This window comes from Myzus persicae, unplaced genomic scaffold (genome assembly GCF_001856785.1).
Source record: "Myzus persicae strain clone G006 unplaced genomic scaffold, MPER_G0061.0, whole genome shotgun sequence".
In the NCBI taxonomy this organism is placed as follows: Eukaryota; Metazoa; Arthropoda; class Insecta; order Hemiptera; family Aphididae; genus Myzus; species Myzus persicae.
Window position 1 is genome coordinate 171,823 of NW_019104155.1, and position 23,294 is coordinate 195,116.

A 23,294-nucleotide genomic window follows, 5' to 3' on the forward strand; every position below is an offset into this window, starting at 1 on the left:
CAAACGATATAATATATCCGTACGAGCCAAGTAAAATGCAAAAATAAAAAAAAATTATAAACAATAAAAATATTCAGTCGGATTATTTTTGTTTTCTTATTAAAGGAAGAGCAGGGTCAGAATCAACGACGTGGTTGTGACGGCGATGTAGGCCCCAAGATCGGAGGAACCGGCGGCAGCGTTGGTGTCACCGTCGGCGAGCACCTCGTGCACTGGACTGGCCGAGATGAGCGTGCTGAGACTCAGGTCAATCATGACCCGGGGACTGGACGTCTCCACCAGCGTGGACAGCTTCTCCGACTCCCTGATGCACGCCTCCAGTTGGAGCCTGGTCGGGTTCCGGACTGTGGACTCGACGAGCACCAGCAGGTCTTGGTACATGGTCAGGTGGCCGCGGACTACGCACTCGGCCACCAGCACGTGTCTGTCCAAGGCCCGGAGGATAGACTTCGTGTTCAACGCGTTTATCGACGGCCTCTTCAGTGTGTGCATCACTCGGTCCACTTGTTTTTGACTGGAAAATATACATTCAAAGCATTAATTGTTATTTCGTCATTTCGTGTGTATATGTGCCATAATGCTACGTCATAATATAATAATCTATCCGAGACTACTGCAGTGATCACTTCTGCGGTGAACTTCTTAAAATCGTTTTCACGACCATTAATTTAATATCTGAAGTACGGAATGATTTCAAAATGTTGAATATATAACTCGTAAAATATCGTAGTTATTTTTATATGAGCAAGCAATGTTTTAAAGATCAGAAATAAAAAAAACCGGGGAACTCGATATAGTAAGTAGGCCGTAGGTGATGAGTGTACATCGAGGCCGTAACTGTACGGACAGGCTGTGTATATATGTATACTGCTTTTTAATTGCTTTTTTATTTCTATTAAATACTTCTTATATTATGAGTCTATATGGAAGATTACATGTATTTATGTTTACGTTTGTCTGAATTAAGTAAAATAAACAAATAACAAACGATTTTATTGAAAACTGGAGTTGTGTAAATAATACCCGTTTTCCCATTTTATTTTTTATTATTTCTTTCAAATTATAAACGAAAGAATTGGGAACCTAAATTGTATCCACTTTTATCGTTAAGTGGAGGAGTAGGTTAGGACCCTCCGCATGGAAAAACGTTATGAAATGATTTGGTTATTATTATATGTTGACGGGATACACGCGTAGGTTAGACGACATACCTGAAGAGTATTTGCAGAGCTCCGGCGCACTTGGGACAGCAGGCCCCGGGCGGCGTGATGCCCAGACATCCATGCTGGGGCAGTCTTGGACAGTCTACCGCACCCTTTGCAGCGCAGTAAGGCCGACCGTTATGCCCGATGAACCCGGAAGACACACACGGTCCCGGGTAGTCTACGCTCGCCGATTCCGCAAAAGCCGCGCACTCGGACGGATATGTGTTCCCATCGACGCCACACACGCGTCCCGTCGAGTTGCATCCCACCTACAAACCGGAAACGGTGATGAACAAAAGTCGTTGTAATCACATGACAGGTTAGCAAATCGACAGAGCGTCGGGTCGGAGGTGTCGTCCCCCGGAGACTTACCAGGCACGGGCCGCTGTATGCCAGCGTTTTGCCGGACCGCAACAGGTGGCACAGGTTTGAGTGTTCCACATCGTCCGTATCGCATACTACGCTTTTGGCTGCGTCCTCGCACGACGTCTTCTCTGAAACTGTATAGGTACGCGAGACCGTTTTGAGTTATTGCATAATTGGCATTTGACGTAGCATTTTATTTCGCGGGGTTGGCCTCGTATGTAAGGTATTGGAGAAAATCGTGGTGGTAAACGAAATTTTTTTTGGAGGTAATTTTTATACATTATGTCAGCATTATATTGATGTAAAAAATCACGTACAGTAATGTTATTAAATTAACGTGATTGCATGTGTTAAGTTAAATTTTATTTCATAATATATATAGATATTATAGATATTTCACTAAAATCTATACACATTTTAACGGTTTTTGTTTTCATTTTGGTTTTGAGAAACTTTTTTGGTATTTGGCGTCGAAAAATGAAAAAACAACAAGTACCATGCATCGTCGTAAATTCATAAACACTCTTAAATAGTCATCGCATTTGTATGACTTTTGAGACTGCCTACATGGCCTATTCACATCTCGAGCATAGCTTACCACATTTGTATTGGACGCAAGACTTCTTTAACATGGACAAGCACACCTGGCGGGTGGGCACGCACCTCTCGTCCGAACGACAAGCGTTAGCACCGGCGCACGGATCGTCGTTCCAGCACGTGCCAAACTTGAGGTCCACGTCCGACAGGCCGGCACACCTGGAAAACGTGAAATATACGCAATGTAATATTATGCTTGTGTTTACATACAGATTGAGGGCACTGATCGATTTCAATCGTATACCAAACCATCTCCACCCTAAGCTGGTGGCGATGGTTACTCAGGTGTACTTACTTGGCCAGACACGAGTTGGGGTACGTGTTGCCGTTGGAACCACAGACGGGCACGTGGTGCGGGGCACAGTTGCACGGCAGTCCTGTGTGCCTGTACCGCGACACGGCGTTGACTGTCGCGGGTTCGCAGTGTTTCTTCGTGCAAGTGATTTCGCCGGCGAAGCAGTTGCACGTGTTGCAGTCCATCTCGAACGTGGATCCATGATCTGTAACACAAAATAATCGTTTCATTCAAATGTATAATATTATTGTAATCGCGATTAAAGATACTCTGGTCATCGGTTCACTTCTGACAAGGTGACCAGGTAAGTGAGGTGACATATGAAACGACTAGCAAAAAATGATCTGTAGCCTTTTCAGTGGTAATTATTTTATACATCATATATAGTGAACTGTAATCTTACGATTATAGATAATACATAGGAAATACTAAGTATCTGTACGGCTATTTTATAAACCTTGTCATTTTGTAAATCGATTTGAAAGCCTTTTTCATAGAGCGGTGTGTAACCAGAATATCTTAAGTGATGACTAGGTATAATAATATACTCCTATATCGCGGTATATTCAACAGGCTAAGCCCCCGATTTAATCGGTTGATGTCCGACACTTTAACGAAATTGTTTTTATGTGATTTACTCAAACAATTTATTGCGTTATATATTTTCAAAAAAAAAAATTTTTTATCCTAAATATTTAGCCTCCCATGATTGTTGTAGCCGGGATTCGAGACATAAAATATGGTAGTAAATACCAGCTGACTGAATATTCAAACATTGTTTAGCGGGTACATGGACAATTTTTAGTATAAAATAGGATTGTATTAGCTTGAAATCAGTTAAAGTTTCACATCGGTTTTAAAAACAAATACACGCTCCATTGGCACAATAAGAATTATCAAGTCTAGAGCTCACATTTTAGATTAATATAATATCGTCTCCCCACTGAATTCGTAGGTTTTATAATGTATGTAATAACTTACCGATCGGTTTGCCGACCAGCCAACAGGACTGTATCTGCGAGCAGGGCACCTGTTGACACTTTTCGATGCCCTTCTTGGTGCACAGGCAGATCTTGACGCATCCCTTTTGTCCGTTGAACGTGGGTATGCGGGCGTAAGAGTCTTCCGGCACGAGGAAGTGTGACACCTCACCCGCCTTGCACCCGGCCACGCATCGGTACGGCTTGCATGCTCGGCCGATCCTACAGCCTCGGTTGACCAGGCACACTGAGCCGGGTGCACAAGGGTTCCGCTTGCACGGGGTGGTCACCTCTGGTAAGTCTATTACCGCGTGCTCTAGGTTCGTCTGGCGGTCATGTTGTAGTCTCGGCGGCGGCAGCCGAGGTGCCCCGAGTTCTGCGAAAGCTCCGAGAGGCACGCAAGGCCCAGAATTTGGTGACAGTCGTGCGCAAAGTGCGTTCGCCGACAGCCCTGGAGCCGAGTTCGTCCAGTCCAGGCACGTGCTCAATAGCTCCAGACAGTCGTCCCTGTTGTACACACAAAAACAAGAGATTAAAATGTTATATGATTTGTTATGACCTCGTGTGTACAGGCATTTATACATCGGTGTGTGTTGAGTAGTGCCCCCCCCCTCAGTCGGGGTTACCCTTATATTTCACAAAGACATCATCCATACGTATATGTCTTTCACAATTTTTTTTATATGGGTCGATATCAAACACTTCTATGAAACCTTATAAATTTACAATATTTTACTTAGGACACCTCCTCCTCCTCCCAGGGTTTTTTTTTGTATACGTTCTTTCCAGAAATGTATTACAGTTGCCAATATTCAAAGTTATTTACACAATAGGTCTATAAAAGAGAAACACTAGGCCACTACTAAAAATTAGGTCGTTAATAACCATATTATAGGCAATATTGGAAACTTTTTATAAAATTACATAATTCAATAAAACTGTACGGTACCTATATAATATTGTATACGAGATGTGCGACCCTGATAAAGATAGTTTGAAATTTGATGATAAAATATGCAATTTAAGTGACCGATTTGCAAAAGTATTATTGCAAGCGCTATTTTTTAAATTGTTTATGCTTTCATATACATTTGCCCACTGGCCCGAGGCTTGTCCAATCCGCCCTGGGTATATGCGAGTGGTAATACCGTTAGGGTACAGCAAAGACGGTAGAAGCCGATGATTTGAAATGAATAGTGGACATTTCGTTATCTACACTTTGACCTGAAGTTAGGTATTGGGCCGATAGGGTGATATTTTCGTAACTTGATTGATACACTTTTCTCTCCCGATGTATGAATATATCTACAATAAAATGTCTCTCGGTCATCCTGTCCCTCATCTATATTAAGGTATTTTAATAATTATTATATATTGGGTCAAAGTTTAGGACCTCGGTGAGGAAATTATCACGCGGACGGCGATCGACTGTCGAGACGTGACAACCAACAAATATTTCGAAAACCTAAACTACAGCCAGCGAAGCGTTGTTTAGTATTCCGTTCGCAATAAATGTGTATAATATCATTAATATCTCAGTCGTATGTAGCTCGGCAGGGTATATATATATATATATATATAGCGCGTGATCCGACGAAACAATAACAATAAATCAAGACCTCCGTGTGGTGAACGACACAGACGTCGGCTGTGCTTGCCAACAGCTTTATTGCATATATGTAGTACGAGACACATGAACAGTGGATCGATAAGAATTGTTCAGCGTTTTCCGTCGATAACCGCGCGTGTTTGCAATAAAATATCGTGGCTGGCGGATCGCCATGAACGTGAATATTGTGAGCGTGAGTATAGTGTACACATTATTATATATATATATAAGCACAAGTTTGAAATCGTTTGAGAAATTCCGCGTGGACGGTTTAAAATAGTACTCGATATGTTAAAAGTGTATACATATGTGTACTGTATAGGACACAGATTTTTAGTCTGTATCGACGAAAGTCTGCAAGGGCAAAACGCTCGATTTATAAATCGGATATACCTAACCTTAACATGTATGGTATGTGTAAACCGTTTGGACGCTAAAACGTAAAACCGTATCGGTAACTGTTGGTTTATCATTTTTTTTTTTTCGGTTTTCCGTTCCGATTGTTTGAAGTCCGACCGCCGACTTACGAAAACGACACCGTACACATACGTCGCAGTGCATCGACAGAACTGCCGCAGAAACAAAACTATATTACTCGCGTTATATTTTATAAAGTATTCGTAGACCCTGCTTGACATTGACAGTCGGCTGACACAATTCTCAGTTGCCTTGTTAACCGCAAACACGCGTTGGCGATGTCCGTTAAGCAAAACGTAAATACATCATGGCACGTTTCAGGCTCAGAGGAATCAATTTTGTGTACAGTCGGTTACAATGAATTGGCATATCTTGCAATATTTAAGAAAAAAATATTATCCAGGGCATCTCGTGACTCGTAGGCTGTTATTGATATTTTATTAGGGTATGCTAGTTATAACTGTAATATCTCTATATAAAATGTTACATCTTTAAAATGCTTAAAATTGCTTTTAAAATGTTTAACATTCAAACAAAGTAAAAACATATAAAATGTACCGGATAATATAGTTTTATTTAAATTTGATGGTAAGAGAGAGATATACAATTTGGTCCTTTTAAGTACTCCACATTTTTATCAAGTAATTATTAGAGAATATATCTTTTTCGACCAACATGTCTATGCACGACTATCGTCTATCGTCTTACGATTGAAGACAAATCGGAAATTACAGTTAAGAAGACTTTCGAATCTGTTATCTACATCGCTTCGCGTTTCAAAAGTGTATAAGATCGCAAATTTACATTTAGTAATTATGTATTTATTTTCATTTGTTTAAATCTAAAAGCGAATAATTGACCACCCAACTCTTCACTCTCCTCACACAACTCACTCCTCCGGTGCAGAAATGTATTATGATTTGATAAATATTTTGATGGTCTATGCTACATATGGCTGGTCACTACATATGGCTATAGTTTCCCCCTATAAATATATTATAGTTTGCACTTGATTCCAGGGTTGTATTAAGAAATTTGTTACCCTAAGCCAAAAAAAAAAAAATGTTTAAAAACAATTTTTATAATAAATACAACTTAGGAGTAAATGTTAAAAATTTAAATGTTCTTGCTGGATTGTGACTCTGAAAATTCTGTACTTAAATTATCATAATTGAAAATGGAGGTATATAGATCACTTTCAATTCTTATACGGCTATGACATTTATGGCAAAACAAATTCGAAATATATAAATTTATAGTACAAATTGTAGGAAATAAGTCAATGGGGATAATATTGCTAATATTTATATGTTCTGCAATGAAACATTTAAAAATAATCAGCCACCCAGGACATCAGTCCCCTGTTCACCCACTCCCCCCCATATATTTGTTGGCTCTGCTCTCTACTCAAAACGCTTAACCCTAGTTTCGCCACTGCCTACATAATAATAACCTATAATATGCCTATTGCCTATGGACAAGGCTGCCGATGTAAAATATTCTACTTGCCTGCAAATTTTGTTGACGTGAGATTGCCTGGTGCACGGACGTATCTGTAGGATGCAGGCGACCGCCTTCCAGCTATCGGGCAAGCACTTTGTGATGTTCTTCAGGGGGAGCTCGTAGTTGAACAACGTGATGGTTCCACGCTGGCGCCACAGGGTCACATCGTAGTGGGCCGCATCGTCCGTCTGCGGAGAACAACTCCGGAACAGCTCGGTGGGCCGGTTGTTGAATACCGTACAGTAGTTCAAGCCGTCGCAGCCCAGGTCGCACGGTTCTTCGACTGTTCCAACGTGAAAAGCAAACGGGTTTTTAAGCAACAGGTGCCAGTGATCGTGGAAATTGTTTGCAGATTGCGATAGGTACAGTAGAAATTGCGTATAATGAAGCTCAAGGGAACAGGAAAAATATGTCATAATAACAGATAGTCGAAACAACTGACAATTGAATAAAATGTGCTGTACAAAACAGTATACCCTCATTATATAATAACCATTGTATATATCTTATCAATTGTTTGAGAAACCCTACTTGTCCGAAAAAAAATAGAATTACATTTTATTGCAGTTTTGGATCCTCCATAATATTATGCACATCTACAAATTTCAAGTAAATCTCGATTTGTCCACTATTAAAAATATTTTTTACAGCGGCGCTATCTGTAGGAATCAAAAAAACCCTATTAGTCCAGGACATGTTATTTTCATTTTTAAAATCCTATTTTTTACTATCAGGTCGACATGGTACTGCCTATGGTTCAAGATTTATATTCAACTATAACTCTCATAATAAGTATCTGAGTGGCTTGAATTTGAAAATTCATAAATCATTGTATGATAATATCATTAGGACTTACGTACAGCGTTATTATGTCGTTCGATACATTTTTTTAATCTTTTCAGTATAATAATGCTTTATAACAAACTTAAAAGTATACTAACATGAACAATAAACTGCAGAAATCGCAGTGAATAACTTTGCTTACCGTCGTCCAAACACTTGAGCAATTGACCTTCGTTGGGATGCGACAAACATTCGGAGTTGAAGTCGTTCCACGACGAAGACCATTCGTTAGTGAACGTCTTCAAGCAAAGCTTGCGGCATCCTGCTATCGTGGCTTTATCACAACAATGTAGTTTCACGCTGTCCATGCCGAGTTTCTCTATTTGTGACATCGGTGCCGGTGCCGAGGTATCTTTCTGCTCAGCCCGTTCGCTTTGCAAGAAACATTGCCAAAACCGGTCCTAAAATGGAATAATCGATTAAATCTGACATGTCAAATATTAACTACTTAAAACTGTGTGTGATAAGTTATTCAAGTACTAGAGAATGATCGATTTGATTTTAGTGATTTACAGTTACATTTTTTATTTGGTTTTTACATTTTTGACGTGTGAATGACGTTGTAGGTTCCTATTACTATTATACTCGATATTACGAGAAGATTAGTTATGTGTATATAATGTTCATTGTAAGGTACTTAAATATATAATCTCACGAATGACCGAATGGAACAGATGATAATAATATAGTAGTTGCTTTTAAGATTATCACGTGGTTTAAAATATGTAGCTACAAGATTAATGTAAAGGTAATAATAATGATATTTGATCCTTATTCAAATTTTAATTAATTGTATTCGAAAACCATAATATTGATGTTTTTACAGTTATTATGTTATTAGTTAACATGAGTAATTTGTAAAAATGTTTTTTTTTCATTTGTCATGATTATTTAATTTAAAAATTTAAAAACATGTTCCCCAACTAGTATAATATATAAACATCAAACACGAATGGTATGTGATTGAAATTATATGAATACAGAAACGCGTATCGCGTGTGAATATATATTTTTTAAGATATCATTATCTTACACTGAATCAATGACTATGGCAATGCGGTGAATAATAATCAACTATTATGAAAATTAGTTAAAACTTTTAGTTAGCAAAAACAATACAATTTGTGTACAAAGGACCACATCATTCATATCAACTTTGTTACTTCATTTCCTGTCAGTGCGAATTCAGTAATTGTCATTGAAATTTGAAATGGTCTTTAAAATAATACATACACAGTAATTATCTTAATTATGTCTTATATAACTATCAGATTTTCTACGATAGCTGTCTACATTATAAAGTTAAAATAAATGTGTTGTATTTACTCGTATGCCAATATAATATAGTTAGAATCTGGATCCGTTAAAAAGAGTTGATTTATACTTAGGCGCTTTACTATTTTGTATAAAAAAATTAAGAAATTGGCACGAATACTATAATAGTCGTTGGTGATGGAAGTATAATGCAAGTATTTAAATGCGAATTGGTACCTGTTTAGCCACGCATTTGTCAGTGGCTGTACATTAGAAGAAGAAAAGTGGGAAAAGTGGATAATCGCTATGTTCTAAGGCGGCCGACGGGTATCGAGTGTACCACTTCATTGGAAAAGTCACTATAATGTATGTGTTATAAAATCTTTTAAATTCCATGTATCTACTATTGTTTGTTTTTCAATTGCAACTAAATAAGAAATCGATTTAGTCAAAAACTGATTTTGCGTGAAAATTCCAAGTTTTTCCTACATTTTTTTCCCTAATTATTAATAAAAGCTCTGAGAACTTATAATTCTGATCTCCCCTCCAAAAAATATCAATTAAATTTACTTTCTTATCAGAAAAGAAATGTAAGTTGAAAATTGAATCATTTTTAAAAAAAAGGTAGTCTGAGTTTCACATAATTGTGAAATTAAGACATTCGTCGCTCTGCTCAAACGAATTATTTTTGTATTGAAATCCACCACGATCCTGCGTTAGTTGGTATATACGGTGTATTATGTATAACAAATTATATATTATTATTAGGTGTGTACTCACGTCCAACGACGGTGGTCCGCATCCTCTGCCCTCCAAACTATCAACTGCCTCGACGTCTGAGTCGAATTTTCTGCGCAGACTGTCCTGACAAGCTTGTTCACACTGCGTGTCCGCGGCCAACTTGCAACAGTGCAAATCTATGAGGCAAAAAAAAGAAAAGCCGTTCTTATTAGGTGTTATTCAGTTATTGTAACTGGATAAAAGGGGAAATCGTCCAATTCTCGTTCGCCAAAAATAGTTATTTCAAGATATCCGACGTTCTTAAATCTACATATTAGGAAGCACCATTACACTAATTTTATAGTTGAAAATACTCCATTTTTTTTGTAGACATCTGTTATTTATTGATATTTTTTGTGACCAATACATTCGAATGACATCGAATAGTAAATATATTTTTATTAATACATAGATTTTTAAATTAAAATTTTGTTTAAATTAAAATTCAAACAATTCTTTGGTTAATATTTTAACGTTTTCTAGGAGGGGGCCAGCTTTAATAATATATATTCCATATACAATGTATATAAAAATGAACGTTTCTTTGTTTTTCCATTATAGAGGCAAAACTACAGCATCGTTTTAAATAAAAGTTATATCAATTCCTTTAGATTTGTAGGGTGTTTACAACATATTTTTGGGCCACTCACTTTTCGGCCAGTACAGTTTTCTTTTCAATTATAAAGACTGAGCTTAACGGCTTAATTAGGTATGACTGTATCAAAAAGTGTGATTTTTGATAAAAAAAATGCCCGGAATTAAGAAGTGGAACATCTTAAAATTAACAATTGTAATTCATTGTGTTTTTATTATATTATATTTCGACTGAAGCAAAATGGAAAACTATAGATATATATAGGTTGATACAAAATCTATAGTTTCTAATATATGAAAAGTATTTCATGTCTGATTTTAAAAAGCCAGGGGGTAGCAAAATAAACGCTCCATCTGCACCTCTAGCCCCTCTCCGGATGTCTATACCGGGTATGAGTCTAAACCGGACTTACATTTGTGTCCGTCTGATGACGGTCGTCTAGCAGTGGTATTTCGGGTACATCGGCGGTGCAGGTCCACCGACGTGGTGGCGGTAGTGGCGGAACGCGCGTCTCGTCGGTCGGCCGAGCACAGGTCGAGGATTTCCTGGTTGGCCGCGTGTCGGTTGATGGACGGTGTATTGGCCAGGAATTTCTCGCACGCGATCTGACACTGCGCCTCGTCCGTCTTGTCACCGCAACACGTATCTTTGACCTACAAAACACACGGCGAGCATAATTAATATACACGATATATATATTTAATATACTGCACAGAGAGTTTGACAAATACCCACGTAGACGCCCACGGTCTATACATGTACAGGGTGATTATTACAACAGTCACACGAGGTTTACCGTTTTTAACGGAAACATACGGTTTTTATTTCATATTCCTAAGCGGAATATTTTTCTGTAATATATAACAATTGAATTTCTAACGAGTATTAATCATCTATAACTTAATAAGTATTTAAAGTTTTGTTGCGAGCAGAGGCAGTTGACCAACAATTTATGGAGTGCCACTCCTGTACTCAGCTCATCCAAAAAATTTAAATGGGTAGGTATTATAATCATAATAAACAATCGAAATTGGATGTTTATGCATTGAACTTCTTAGATATAAATATACATGACACCAAAAAAACCTTACGAAAAATCAGTCAGAAACAAAACACGTTTATCCAGCCCAAAAACATATTCATGTTAGAACTTTTTTTATCAAAATGATAACGATGAAATCAGTAAACAATTTAACCTTAACTTGTAAAAAATGTTTTCAAAAACTTTAACACTAGAATAGAAAATTAGCGTTTTTCAGATTTTCGAAATATCTATAAATAAGGAAACACCTTAGGAGTCTAGCTTTCGGTGACTATTTTAAGTTATGTTTTGACCGACGATTATTGATAAGGCTTGAAATATTCATTTTTGTGTTTCCACAGAAATCAAATTTAAGTTGTTTGAAAGAGATTTGAGATGTCCGGTGTAGTGAATATGATATTTATTGGTTATCAAAATGGTTAAGTAAAAAATAGGCGGAAAGAAAACGCGGTGAAACGAAGTGATATTCGTGACAAAATACGGTAATATTTCCGGATCTTTAATACATTTCGTCTAATAGTCTCAAATCTGTAGAATATCCGCTATCATAATATTATATTGTAGTTGGTTTTAGAAAATGATTCAAGACTCAAGTACGATTTCATGGATAACGACCGTTAACGAATTTGTAATATTTTGAACGTACTCTGCATATATACCTGTACTCGAGGCAACGAATTTGATTCGTTTCATGGTTTGTTCGTCGGTTTGTCGTCTAGTTCAATGCAGTTGACTAAGTACTTAATCGACGAGGAACTCGTCTTATTTTGATGAAAAAGTATAATTACGCTAATCGGACATGTTTGCTTTTTAGTGACAACTAATAATGAATAGGCCTAGAATATTTTATCTCGAGACGTAAATTTTGGTCACTCTGTATAATTATGTTTCTCCGTCGACGTAATGAACCATGTGTGATTATTGAGACGCACTGCTACGCCATGTACCGAAATAAAATTCCCGTTAAATCGTTGAGGTTGTTTTGACATAAATTTTAAGGAATGTGAAAACTTTTACTTTTACAAGACTATAATACGCTCTCGTATTGTATTGTTTACATAAAATATAGTTAGCTGTAAAGTTAATTCTATAATATTTTGCTTGTGAATCTTTATATAATTAGCAATTAAAATATAATATGTATGATGGGTCAAATAATGCTAATCCATAATTTAATATTTTGATCCATTCTTTAGTTTTAAAATAAATGTCACTAGTTTTTATAGATCCAATGTATTTATTATAATGCTTAAAGAATTTCGAGTTGACGGCGAGTATTCATAATGAACAAAATCGTAATTTGACAAATAAAAGTGTTAGAGGGTTTTCGAGATTTTTTTTATTGAAAAACACTAGTGAAACACAACAGTGAATAAATGCACTTGCATCAGATCTACTTGCACATATAACGCCTATAACGTAATACACACGACGTAAAACTCTAAAAAGTGCTGTATCTATACGAAAGAGAAAAACGCTCCATCCATACTGTGCATTTGCCGAGAATCAATAACCGTTTTTCGGTCTGAGGAAACTAAAACGGACATTATATAGTCTTTATCTAAATTGATACAGTCTGCAAATTCTGTATGTATTAAACGAGAGACACTTTGGCGTTTATTATACGTTTGCACGACGAAAACGATAAACCGCCGTCGAACACGACATCATTGCCGAACGGAGTTGTTTATGGCAGAAAAAAACTCGTGAGGCACATAAAAAAAAAGTGCCGGCAGGTCGACGGGCAGACGCAGTGATATATTTTATTTTTCGACCACGGTGGTAATCTGAAGATCGTCGGCATCGAAAGCGCGAAGTCTTCTCGTCTACCCTTTTTTTTAATTTGCGTACCTATACATACACTTTAACTTGCCACTTGACCGACCGAGTACGTATGATGATGATATTCGCTATGATGTTTCATCGAACTGCTGACATTAGAAGTGTAACTATGACATTTAATATATTAATACCTCTACATTTATGTCGAAAGGCTGCAGTCTATGCCTCGCCGCAGAAGGTTCCATAATATTAGCCTTTAGGTGCCTACCTATCAATGTTAAAATAACAATTAGATTGTATTTGATAATTAAAACAGTAAGACTTATAATATGACGCGTAAATCTAGTTAACAATATTATGATTTAATAAATTACCTATTTTAAAAACTTATTTTTATTTTTTTTAACTATGAGTCGTTAATTAATTGTGTTATAAATGTGATTATAAAAACGCTTTCAAAATGTTTCTATTTATGTTTTATAACTCACAGAGCAATCAACTCGATATGTTTAAAATAAACAAAATTTTCTTAGTGCAATATACTTTTATAAATATTTTAAGGCTATACAATTTTTGCATATTTTACAATATTTACTTTTTTGAACGAACTTTGCATGTATTTAAAGCATAAGTGCGCATGGCATCGAAAATAATAAAAACATAAGTGCATTACATATTTACATGTACAGTCTATTTATACATTTTAAATAATTTGTATGAACTAGTTAAGAAGCATTAATTTAGCTTATCTCGAATATTATTAGCTTATGTCACCCTATATGAAAACTATAGCAAATGTTGTATAAGTCATTTCAATGTCAATCAATACGTCACATGCACTATAATAAGGGAAATCAAACTTCAAGTTTAAGATACAAAATAACAATGTTTACTTAACGTTTCATATAGTAATGCGCAATGATGATACCTGTAGTTCTACGTGCATTAAAATAATTTTGTGAATTTAAAATATTTATACCTATCAATATTAAATATTTATCATGGGTATACTTAAAACCATCATTAATTATTAATAAAGAGACCAATTTTCTTGTCATGTATTACGTCAGAATAAAGTTTTTTTTAATATTCATAGAAAATGATGTACGTACACTATAATATATTTGTGTGTGTGTTCCGGGACATTTGCTTGGAACACTCGACACAATGTGCAGGTATTCGTGTTAAAAAAAAAAAAAAACCGTATACGATGTGACCCTTGTGATTTTAGTATGCAGTAGTAACACAGAGCTGTGGTTTACCTGTTGGTGTTGCAGGCAATTGAAGAAATCAGTTTCGTCTTGGCAGTCCCTGTGCACTGACCGGGACCCGGCGTTCTGGTCCAAACAGGACAGTTGGCAGCTGTCCGACCTGGCCACGTCACAGCACTTCCTAGCCGCGTCCAGCCACTTTATCTCGGTATCTGCGCACACCATCATCAAACGTTCGTTAGATACAAACACATGATTTATTTATTTCATTATTTATGTACAATAAACAGTCTTGCGCCCACGACTCTATAGATAGTCTTCCATAAAGTGTATTATATACCTTGTTTAATAATAAACAGTTTTACGTAAAAAAAAAAAAATAATAAAGATCCTTAGACTACTTAAATACAGTTTTTAAGATGCACGTTAAGTTTTAAATACAAAAGACAACAATTTTAAAAACAAAAGGAAAGAGATGTTGATATTGGAAATACACAAAATGGCGGTAAGAGGTTCCATGAGTTCGTTATTAGTAGACCAGAAATTAAGGAAAAACATTTTAGTTAAACCGTAAACCTAGATGGAATATTAAAATTAAGTTTTTTAAGTATTAATAAGCAATCTATTTTATCGGAGAGAAGTTTTAGTAAAAATACAATATTAACTATAATAGTCTTTGATAGGCTAAACTGACTAAATTTAGTTTATAGAGGGCAGGGTCATATTATAGGCATGTGGTGGATGATCTATTTTAATTTTTAAGTAAAAAATCAGTATGTTTTGGACATTTTACCATAACTGTTCAGGATTGCAAATCTCTTTAGTACAGGAATGCCAGAGCACTGACCCATATTCAATAATTGGTCCAACAAATACTCAAACAAAGAGTTTTAGAAAAGCACATAACGTCATAAATTGTATTCATATGAAGGTAATACGTTTTAGGAAACCTAACATTTGTACACCTTTACAACAGGATTTTTCGATATGAAGATTAGGATTTAATGAAGGATATTTAATATACCTGGTTATTATACTGCTATAAAATTATTGGTTTCATATTAATTGTTCGCCAATATCCATCTAACACGTAACATACGTATTCCCCTATACCCTGATAACCTGTAATATGACTAATATGCACCTACCATATTATTGCAGACATTATTCGTTTAAACTGTTTAAAGAATAAAGAATTTAATACCTGCAAGCTAGCGACTTGTTTGAGTGCGAATATGAAATTTATAATATTAATGGACTCGTATACAGATATTAATATGAAAGTGCACAAAGTAATCCAAATACAACGAAAGTATTCAGTAGTCATATAGAATAATTATCAATTTGCATATTATATGAACTGCCATTTTATTAATCGATGTATTTTAATTGATTAAATATTATTTTGAAAATATTATTATTGAAACAATTCCATAAAATATGTTTGGAATGCTACGACAGCAATTTTGTGCAATGAAAATTGTTTTGAACATATTTGTAATTTGTTTGTTTGTATATGACATATGTTACATAAGGTAATAACTTTCATAATTATTAGAGTTGCTAAAAATGTAGATACTCGTATGTATTATATTTAATTTTTAATACAATGTTTAAATTTAACATAAATATTTTTTAATTCAATTTATTATAATACAATTATAATTATGAGTTATTTTAGCAGTGCTATAGGTATAATTGTATATCGACGCTTATGTTATATTATCATTTTTTAAAACATCGTCATAATATATTATATTATATTTTTATAATTTTTGCATAAATGTATTAATATTTTTAACAAATTTGGCTCTCTTTTCAATTATACTATAATATTCTTGTTTATACAAAGGTAAGGTGCCACCCATGCATGACTTCAATCATACAACCACATTCAGTCGAGAGCAACCGTGCAAACAGTATATAGTTAACGAATGTTTGCGGTTTTAAAAATAATCGCTCACGACCACCTATTTAATTAGATATGTAATGTCGATACGACTAATGACTAAAATACGACATCATTATGTATATATACAACGTATAACTACCATCTACTTAATATGATAGTATATATTTCATCATAGTTTAAGGGGGAGGGGTTTCCATTTTTTGTCAAAGTGATCCTCACCTGTTATTACTTACCACTGTGTCTGTTTTTCGTCAAAAGTTATATTCAAATTTCCATGAAAAATAATTAATATGTCATTATAAATATTTTTCGAGAATCCTCTAAATGTTGTACTGTTATTATTTCATCTTGGTCAAAATATATCATTGTAATATTCATATTATTTATACTATTCGAAATAAATTTAAAAAAAATTTTTTTTGAGCTTTCTGCATTATACAATTATAGCTCGACAATTACCAGAAGTATTATACAATAGATAATGAAAAATTATTTCAAAACTTAAAATCATTTCAATTTTACACAAGAATACCTATGTCAAACTAATACTTATATGCGCTGTGTATCAAATATAAATCCATCTAACAATAAGTGATAAAGTAGGTACCTATACGTTGAGGGTATGTACGACGTCGAGTGTTTACTTTATTATTATACGTATAACATATATTATATTTTTATATTTATTACTTATACTTAGGACACGATAGTGTGGTGTGGCTGTGTACCATAATCATCTTACACATTATGTACAAGTTAGGCCTGACTTGACTTATACGACTTCATAAATTCGTTAGGAAATCCGGTTTTATCACTGCACGTATATAGATTTTAATCACAAACATTTTAGCGTTTAATATTAGTTAGGTATTCATGAATAAATAAAGGACAATTTCAGGTTTTTTCTTTTAGTGGCACATAGTCTTTAGGCAAATCAAGTAGGTACGATTCAAAATCTGGATAAAACAGCAATTAATTTTTGTATTAATTTAGTTTTTGAGTTTTTTTTTTTTTACTGTTTTAATGTTTTTCTTGTCTACGTCTTGTTTAAATAAATAATAATCTTCATAGAAAAATATCACATAGTTTTGCATATTTATTGTTAGATTAACGCATGTTCATATGTATATTATTATGATTTTATGCACATAATGTTCGATGTTACTACGTTTTTCACTGTTTTAATTTATTACCCAATATCTCATTATATAAGTTCAATTTACCTTGAGCCGAAGACGACATACACCATTCGACGTGCCGTACCTGAGAACAAAAAATTCAAACGTAAGATCAATATAAATTACGTACAATAGTTCATAATATATAACATAATATTCATCATACGATTTAGGTACCAATTGGAAATCGCTATATATTTAGAAACATAAAATGATGACGTCTATGGATCATGAAAATCTGCAGTGGCGACTTGTGAGTGGTGACCCGGTTTTACACGTCAATTTCATTCGTTTGACAAATTTGCCATTTTTTAAAAATCACAACTCTTTTTATAATAAAACATTTAGATACTACTAACCAGGCACTGTTATAATATCGTACTGCCGAAATTGTTCGTATAATATGCTAGCTGCTGTGTTATTTTCGACAACGTTATCTTAAGGGTATTTGGGACCATTATCGGAGCTTATCGGAGAAGGCTCGCCGCCGCGAGTTTGAAATTAACGTACGTGTATACTATATTACTATCTACGGCGTATAAGAAACATACAAATATGTAATTACAATCTCTGTAGAGTGAGCAAACCAATAGAAACCCTGATGTAGGTAGTTAGTAAACCTTTTACAATACACGAAGGGAATATATCGGCTTACTCGTTTATATTATTATACAGTATTTACTTGTCTATTCTGAGTGTGTGGGATAGGGTCATATACTCATATATTATGAGATATCTTGCAGGAATATGACGAACAAATAATAAATAACAGATGTCCGAACGGTGGCGGACTCACTGGGATAACCAACAGCCGTCTGCCTGCAGTAGTGGTCCTGGGATTTGTTTTTTGTATTTATTTTTATTATTATTATTATTTTTTTTTTAAGGGTCGAAGGACGGCTATATATGCAGTTTACCCCGAAACGAAATAAAGGATCGGGTATCCTACACGGAATTCATTAGATCGTATTATATTATATATTATATCATACCAAATAATTATAAATATTACTCTTCTCTTTGTTTTGTTTATTTTTAAATTAAATATTAATTTTCAAGTGAAATTTATTACTGCCTTACACGTACGTATAGTTAATAAATAATAAAAAATTATTTCAACGACAACAATAAATATTTTAACACGTTTATGTAATATCTTTGAAAACATTTTCACCATTGCAACGCAATACCTGCAGTATTATAGACACAAATAAGTTTTGAACAAACGAATATCTATAAATAATAATTATAATAGGTATAAATACAGTATGGCTAGTATAGGAGGTACAACGTCATACTATATAAAAAGTAAATTGTATACCGTTAATCCTAAAATCTTTAGTAAAGTAGTCAGTGACTATAATGAACAGTAAATATACTCAATAATCAATCGAGACAAAATTTAAAGAAATGAATCATTATTATAAGTAGAACGCCGGCAGCTACAATAAAAATGTGTACAAGTGATAAAACACAATTTAAAAATATGATCATGAAACATTTGTTGAAAATGTTTGTATCTAGCGATGTACCTATACACAACCATTGTGCACACTTTATACATAATAATATTAATAAATGCTCCGAAATTGAATATCATGTACAAACGGAATAATAATACACTACACATCGACTGTTATTGAGCGATCATATAAAATACGGAAGTGTATTTACGAGTATTGTATACATATTCACCTTTTAATTTATTGTCCATAAAAAACACGTGCCTACCCACTATTTTAGTTTAATCCATTATCGCCTGCATTATTATTTATTATACATCTTAGTGGGTACTATATACATAACTGTGTTTAATGTTTATGTATATATCTATTGTAATAAACGTTCTCAACAATCTCAACGAACATTTCAATGGTGTGATGGGTGGAGGTGGGTGGGATGTCGTCGTTATATTATTTCCGTTACGCGTACAATTCTGGAAGATTCACACGTTACAATATCTTTTATTTTATCTCTTATATAATTTATAAAAAGGTCGTATAATATAACATCGAGCATATTATATATTATGGCCATCGAGAGATTTCAAAACACACGTTTTACAGCCTTACAGGTATTAAAAATTTAAAAAATCGGGTCTTTCAGACCACACATTTTATTGCGTGGATTCGCTGGTGTGGGTTTTCGCCGGGCACATGAGAAACATAGTATGACATTATAAAATACACAGAACTCAAGACATCGAAACGACAGAAGGTTATAACTTATAAGGTATGTATAAATGTATAGTATTATACCTACTGCGTATTATCGTTACTACAAAATCTTATAATATCACCCATCATAGCACGATAATAATATAATAATACAATAAATCGGAAATGTTTGTTTTGAAGACACTGGCAGTGGCATAGATGTTGTCTCCCCCTCCCTGCCTATGGTAGAATAGGTAACCATGATACTACTCACATTGGTACATATTAACCGTGTGCACGGGTGTTGGTGTACAGTGGTATCTCGTCAATAAATCAAACATATTTATCGCCACTGTCCCGGGAAGGTATTTTTTTTTTTCGCGGACCGAAGGACCCATAGATTACTATCACGGACACGAAACTTTTTTTGAGGTAGATTAATGAATTACGATGTCGACATGCCCCGCTGCAGAAGGTGCACCACCGCACCCCCGCGGACTCCTCACGACGTGCACCAGACCGACGTGAAGCGCGCGTCTGGCAGGCCTAACCCCAAACGTCCCGCTGAGAGTTATTTTACGGCATGGTACCTACTTAATTTTATTACATGTCCCGCGACGTTTGTCCGTCGAGTATAGTACCTACCTGTTTAGTAGCGTCTCCGAAATGGGCGAGAGAAACGCGTAAGTAGGTACACCTACGCCGTTTATTGTTTATTATTTTTTTTTTTTTCCAAACACAATCAAACTCCGATCCAAACCGCCGACTGCAAAACGCTGCGGCGACAGTGTAACAATAAAATATATATGGCGACGGACGAATTTTCGCGTCAAATAAACCACCGCGTTTCGTATTACGCGGCCGCGGCGGTGGTATTGTATACTGATGTCGCAGGTATGATGTATAGTGATTCGCGTGACGTATATTATTATTATATCATACTGTGTGGGTATGGATCGCGATCTCCTCCCGGTGCGGTGTTAAGTGTCTGTCGGATGGTTTATCGATAGTGCAGTGCAGTTTGACGGGATAGGCGAGCGCAATACAATATAATATATTATGTAGGGCGCACATCGTTTGTGTGTCAAATGATAATGATAATGGGCGATACTCATACACAACTGCATCAGTCGTCGTCAAGAGCGACGAGATAGTGACGTGAATGGCGAATACGTTCCATTATCGCTGCCGGCTATAATAATATATGGTATTATATTATTGTATTACTGTACATCGATATAGCGCGTCGGAGCGGCATACGAGAGCGCGGCATTCGTCCATTGATTCGCGGCTGTCGGAGAAATCGCAAAAGGAAAAAAAAGTGAACGTAACGGGATGCGCGGACGCTGGCGGATTTGCAGAAATGTTTGGAGCAAAAAAAAAATACCGGAATACATTATATTATTATTATATTGTGTGCAGTTTGCAGGTGTAGACGACGGCGTGATTGAAGCCGCTTGACAGCTGACAGGGCGGTGTATACTCATTACTCGCTGTAATAATAATAATAATATAGTCGTGAAATATTATAGTACGTATTTACTATTTACGCTTATTGCAGAAAAATACTCAAAACGGTTCTATTGGATTTGTTAGTCCAGTGGGCTACGAATCAAAAATGAAACATTTTCCCTCGAATTCTGTAACCCGGTGGCATAATAGTTATTGTTGTACCACTCCGTACCAGTGTACGACTGCATGCAATGTTTATGCTAGCTTTAAGCTTAAGCCACTTTGTGCGCCTCATAACTATATATTATGCCGATTGCTACTCGCATTGGTTTATCCTCTCTTTAGTCGCATCACAGCTATGAAATTCCTCGAGGGTCTATCAAACAATAATACCGATTCACCTGTTCTTCTCCCGGCGATTTGTCATTCATTGTGGTATATGCCTACCTATATAAATAAATAATCTTTCATTCGGTAATAAATCGTGATTATTCAGACGTACGTTCCTTCGAGTTAATCATTACAATCTATGTGCTATAAATATTTATTGGCGTTTCCGAATATTGATTTTAGATATTGATGTATATTGAATGTATTAATATTGGGTAGATAATGGCTGTATAGATAACACAATATGTTATAATACTATATGAACTGGACATCTGACGAGGAATATTTTGACGAGCATGTACCTAATACTGACGATCACAGCGGTCGTGGAGGCGCTCGTCGTGAGAACCAGACGGACTCCCGCGGTTTTTAATTTTATGATAGTTGCGCGTCGTTTCTCGTGTTGATATCACACACACACACACACACACACACACACACACACACACTCTCACTCTCTCGCCGATACACCATAACTCGTGCGCACCAGACGGCAACATGAGCATAAAATACACACGGGATATATACGTATGGACGCACATATATTTTAATATATATTTATACGCCAGTATATGCAGTGTTTACGATATAGGTAGCCTATATAGTGTTGTTTTAAATCACGACACCGGTGACAAGGATAAGTGGTCATCAAGATTGCGGGCGCCCGGTGCGCGTGTGTGGCAGTCGAGTCGATTTATCACGTCGTGTATACTCATGCCCGGCGTACATATACATACATATACGCCGATTATGTATACATGTATTTATGTGTGTGTTTGTAACTGTGTGTGTGTGTGTGTGTGTGTGTGTGTGTGTGTGTGTGTGTGTGTGTGTGTGTGTGNTGTGTGTGTGTGTGTGTGTGTGTGTGTGTGTGTGTGTGTATGTGTGTGTGTGCTCATTGTCGCCAGTTCGGGGGACTAGAGGAAGAAATAAAAAAAACCGTTTTACATGATATTACCACCTGCAAGCATTCCACCCCCATTTTTTTTCAGTATTAACTATTGAAGAATTTATTCAAATTCTGATTTTTATAATTTATAAAAGTATATTTAAGGACCATGTTTTCAATTATTTAGTGTTTTTATACCATGTAACAAGTGGAGATACAAACTTATTTTTTTCAAATCAGAACCGATCATTTTCACGGTAAATTTCGATGCAGGTAGGTATCTAAATAAAAAATTGAACCAGTTGTTTATGAGTTATTAAAATGCATATTATATTATAATAAGGATGATAGTTCTTCAAAATGGTACATGAAAACTAAAAAATAGGTATATTATGTAATATAGGATCTAGTATTCATTATATTACTAGGAACTTTTTACAGACAATAAAATGTTGATGGTTAAAATAATATTAATTACTAACATTTTCAAATAATTATAGCCCCAATTTCCTCTAAACCTATTATCGTGCACACACAAAACTGAATAACTTATAAACTTCATTGAATTTCCATTTAGGTACATTAATATTTTCAAAAAGTCATCTGATTAATAACATAAAGAAAAAAGAGTGGGCAATTAGGTAAAATTCTGCTATACAGTGGCAGTGGCCAATGTTGTCGAGTGCGTGACGCACAGTGACTGTAGTCTGTAATAGATGTGTTAAATTTAATTTCAATGGTAAACCATTACATACAAAAAAATGATTCTGAACGAAGATGTTATTCATAGTTTAAAATTACTTTAAATATCTAGTTTTGTCCGAATTTAATCTTAAAA

At 35.3% G+C, this 23,294-nt stretch overlaps 1 protein-coding gene across 1 annotated transcript in view; it reads right to left on the bottom strand.

The window, feature by feature from the left end:
• LOC111039338 (reversion-inducing cysteine-rich protein with Kazal motifs) overlaps positions 1–23,294 on the bottom strand; it is a 45,851-nt gene continuing 22,557 nt past the window's right edge. The window contains exons 4-15 of the mRNA XM_022322810.1: positions 17,615–17,654; positions 14,531–14,691; positions 10,857–11,097; positions 9,850–9,986; positions 7,958–8,216; positions 6,979–7,255; positions 3,445–3,950; positions 2,464–2,668; positions 2,170–2,327; positions 1,578–1,705; positions 1,212–1,474; positions 1–514 (exon numbers count right to left, since the gene is read on the bottom strand). Coding sequence (XP_022178502.1) covers positions 100–514; positions 1,212–1,474; positions 1,578–1,705; positions 2,170–2,327; positions 2,464–2,668; positions 3,445–3,950; positions 6,979–7,255; positions 7,958–8,216; positions 9,850–9,986; positions 10,857–11,097; positions 14,531–14,691; positions 17,615–17,654 — 2,790 coding nt within the window. The 3' untranslated portion in view covers positions 1–99. The remainder of the gene's footprint in view (positions 515–1,211; positions 1,475–1,577; positions 1,706–2,169; positions 2,328–2,463; positions 2,669–3,444; positions 3,951–6,978; positions 7,256–7,957; positions 8,217–9,849; positions 9,987–10,856; positions 11,098–14,530; positions 14,692–17,614; positions 17,655–23,294) is intronic.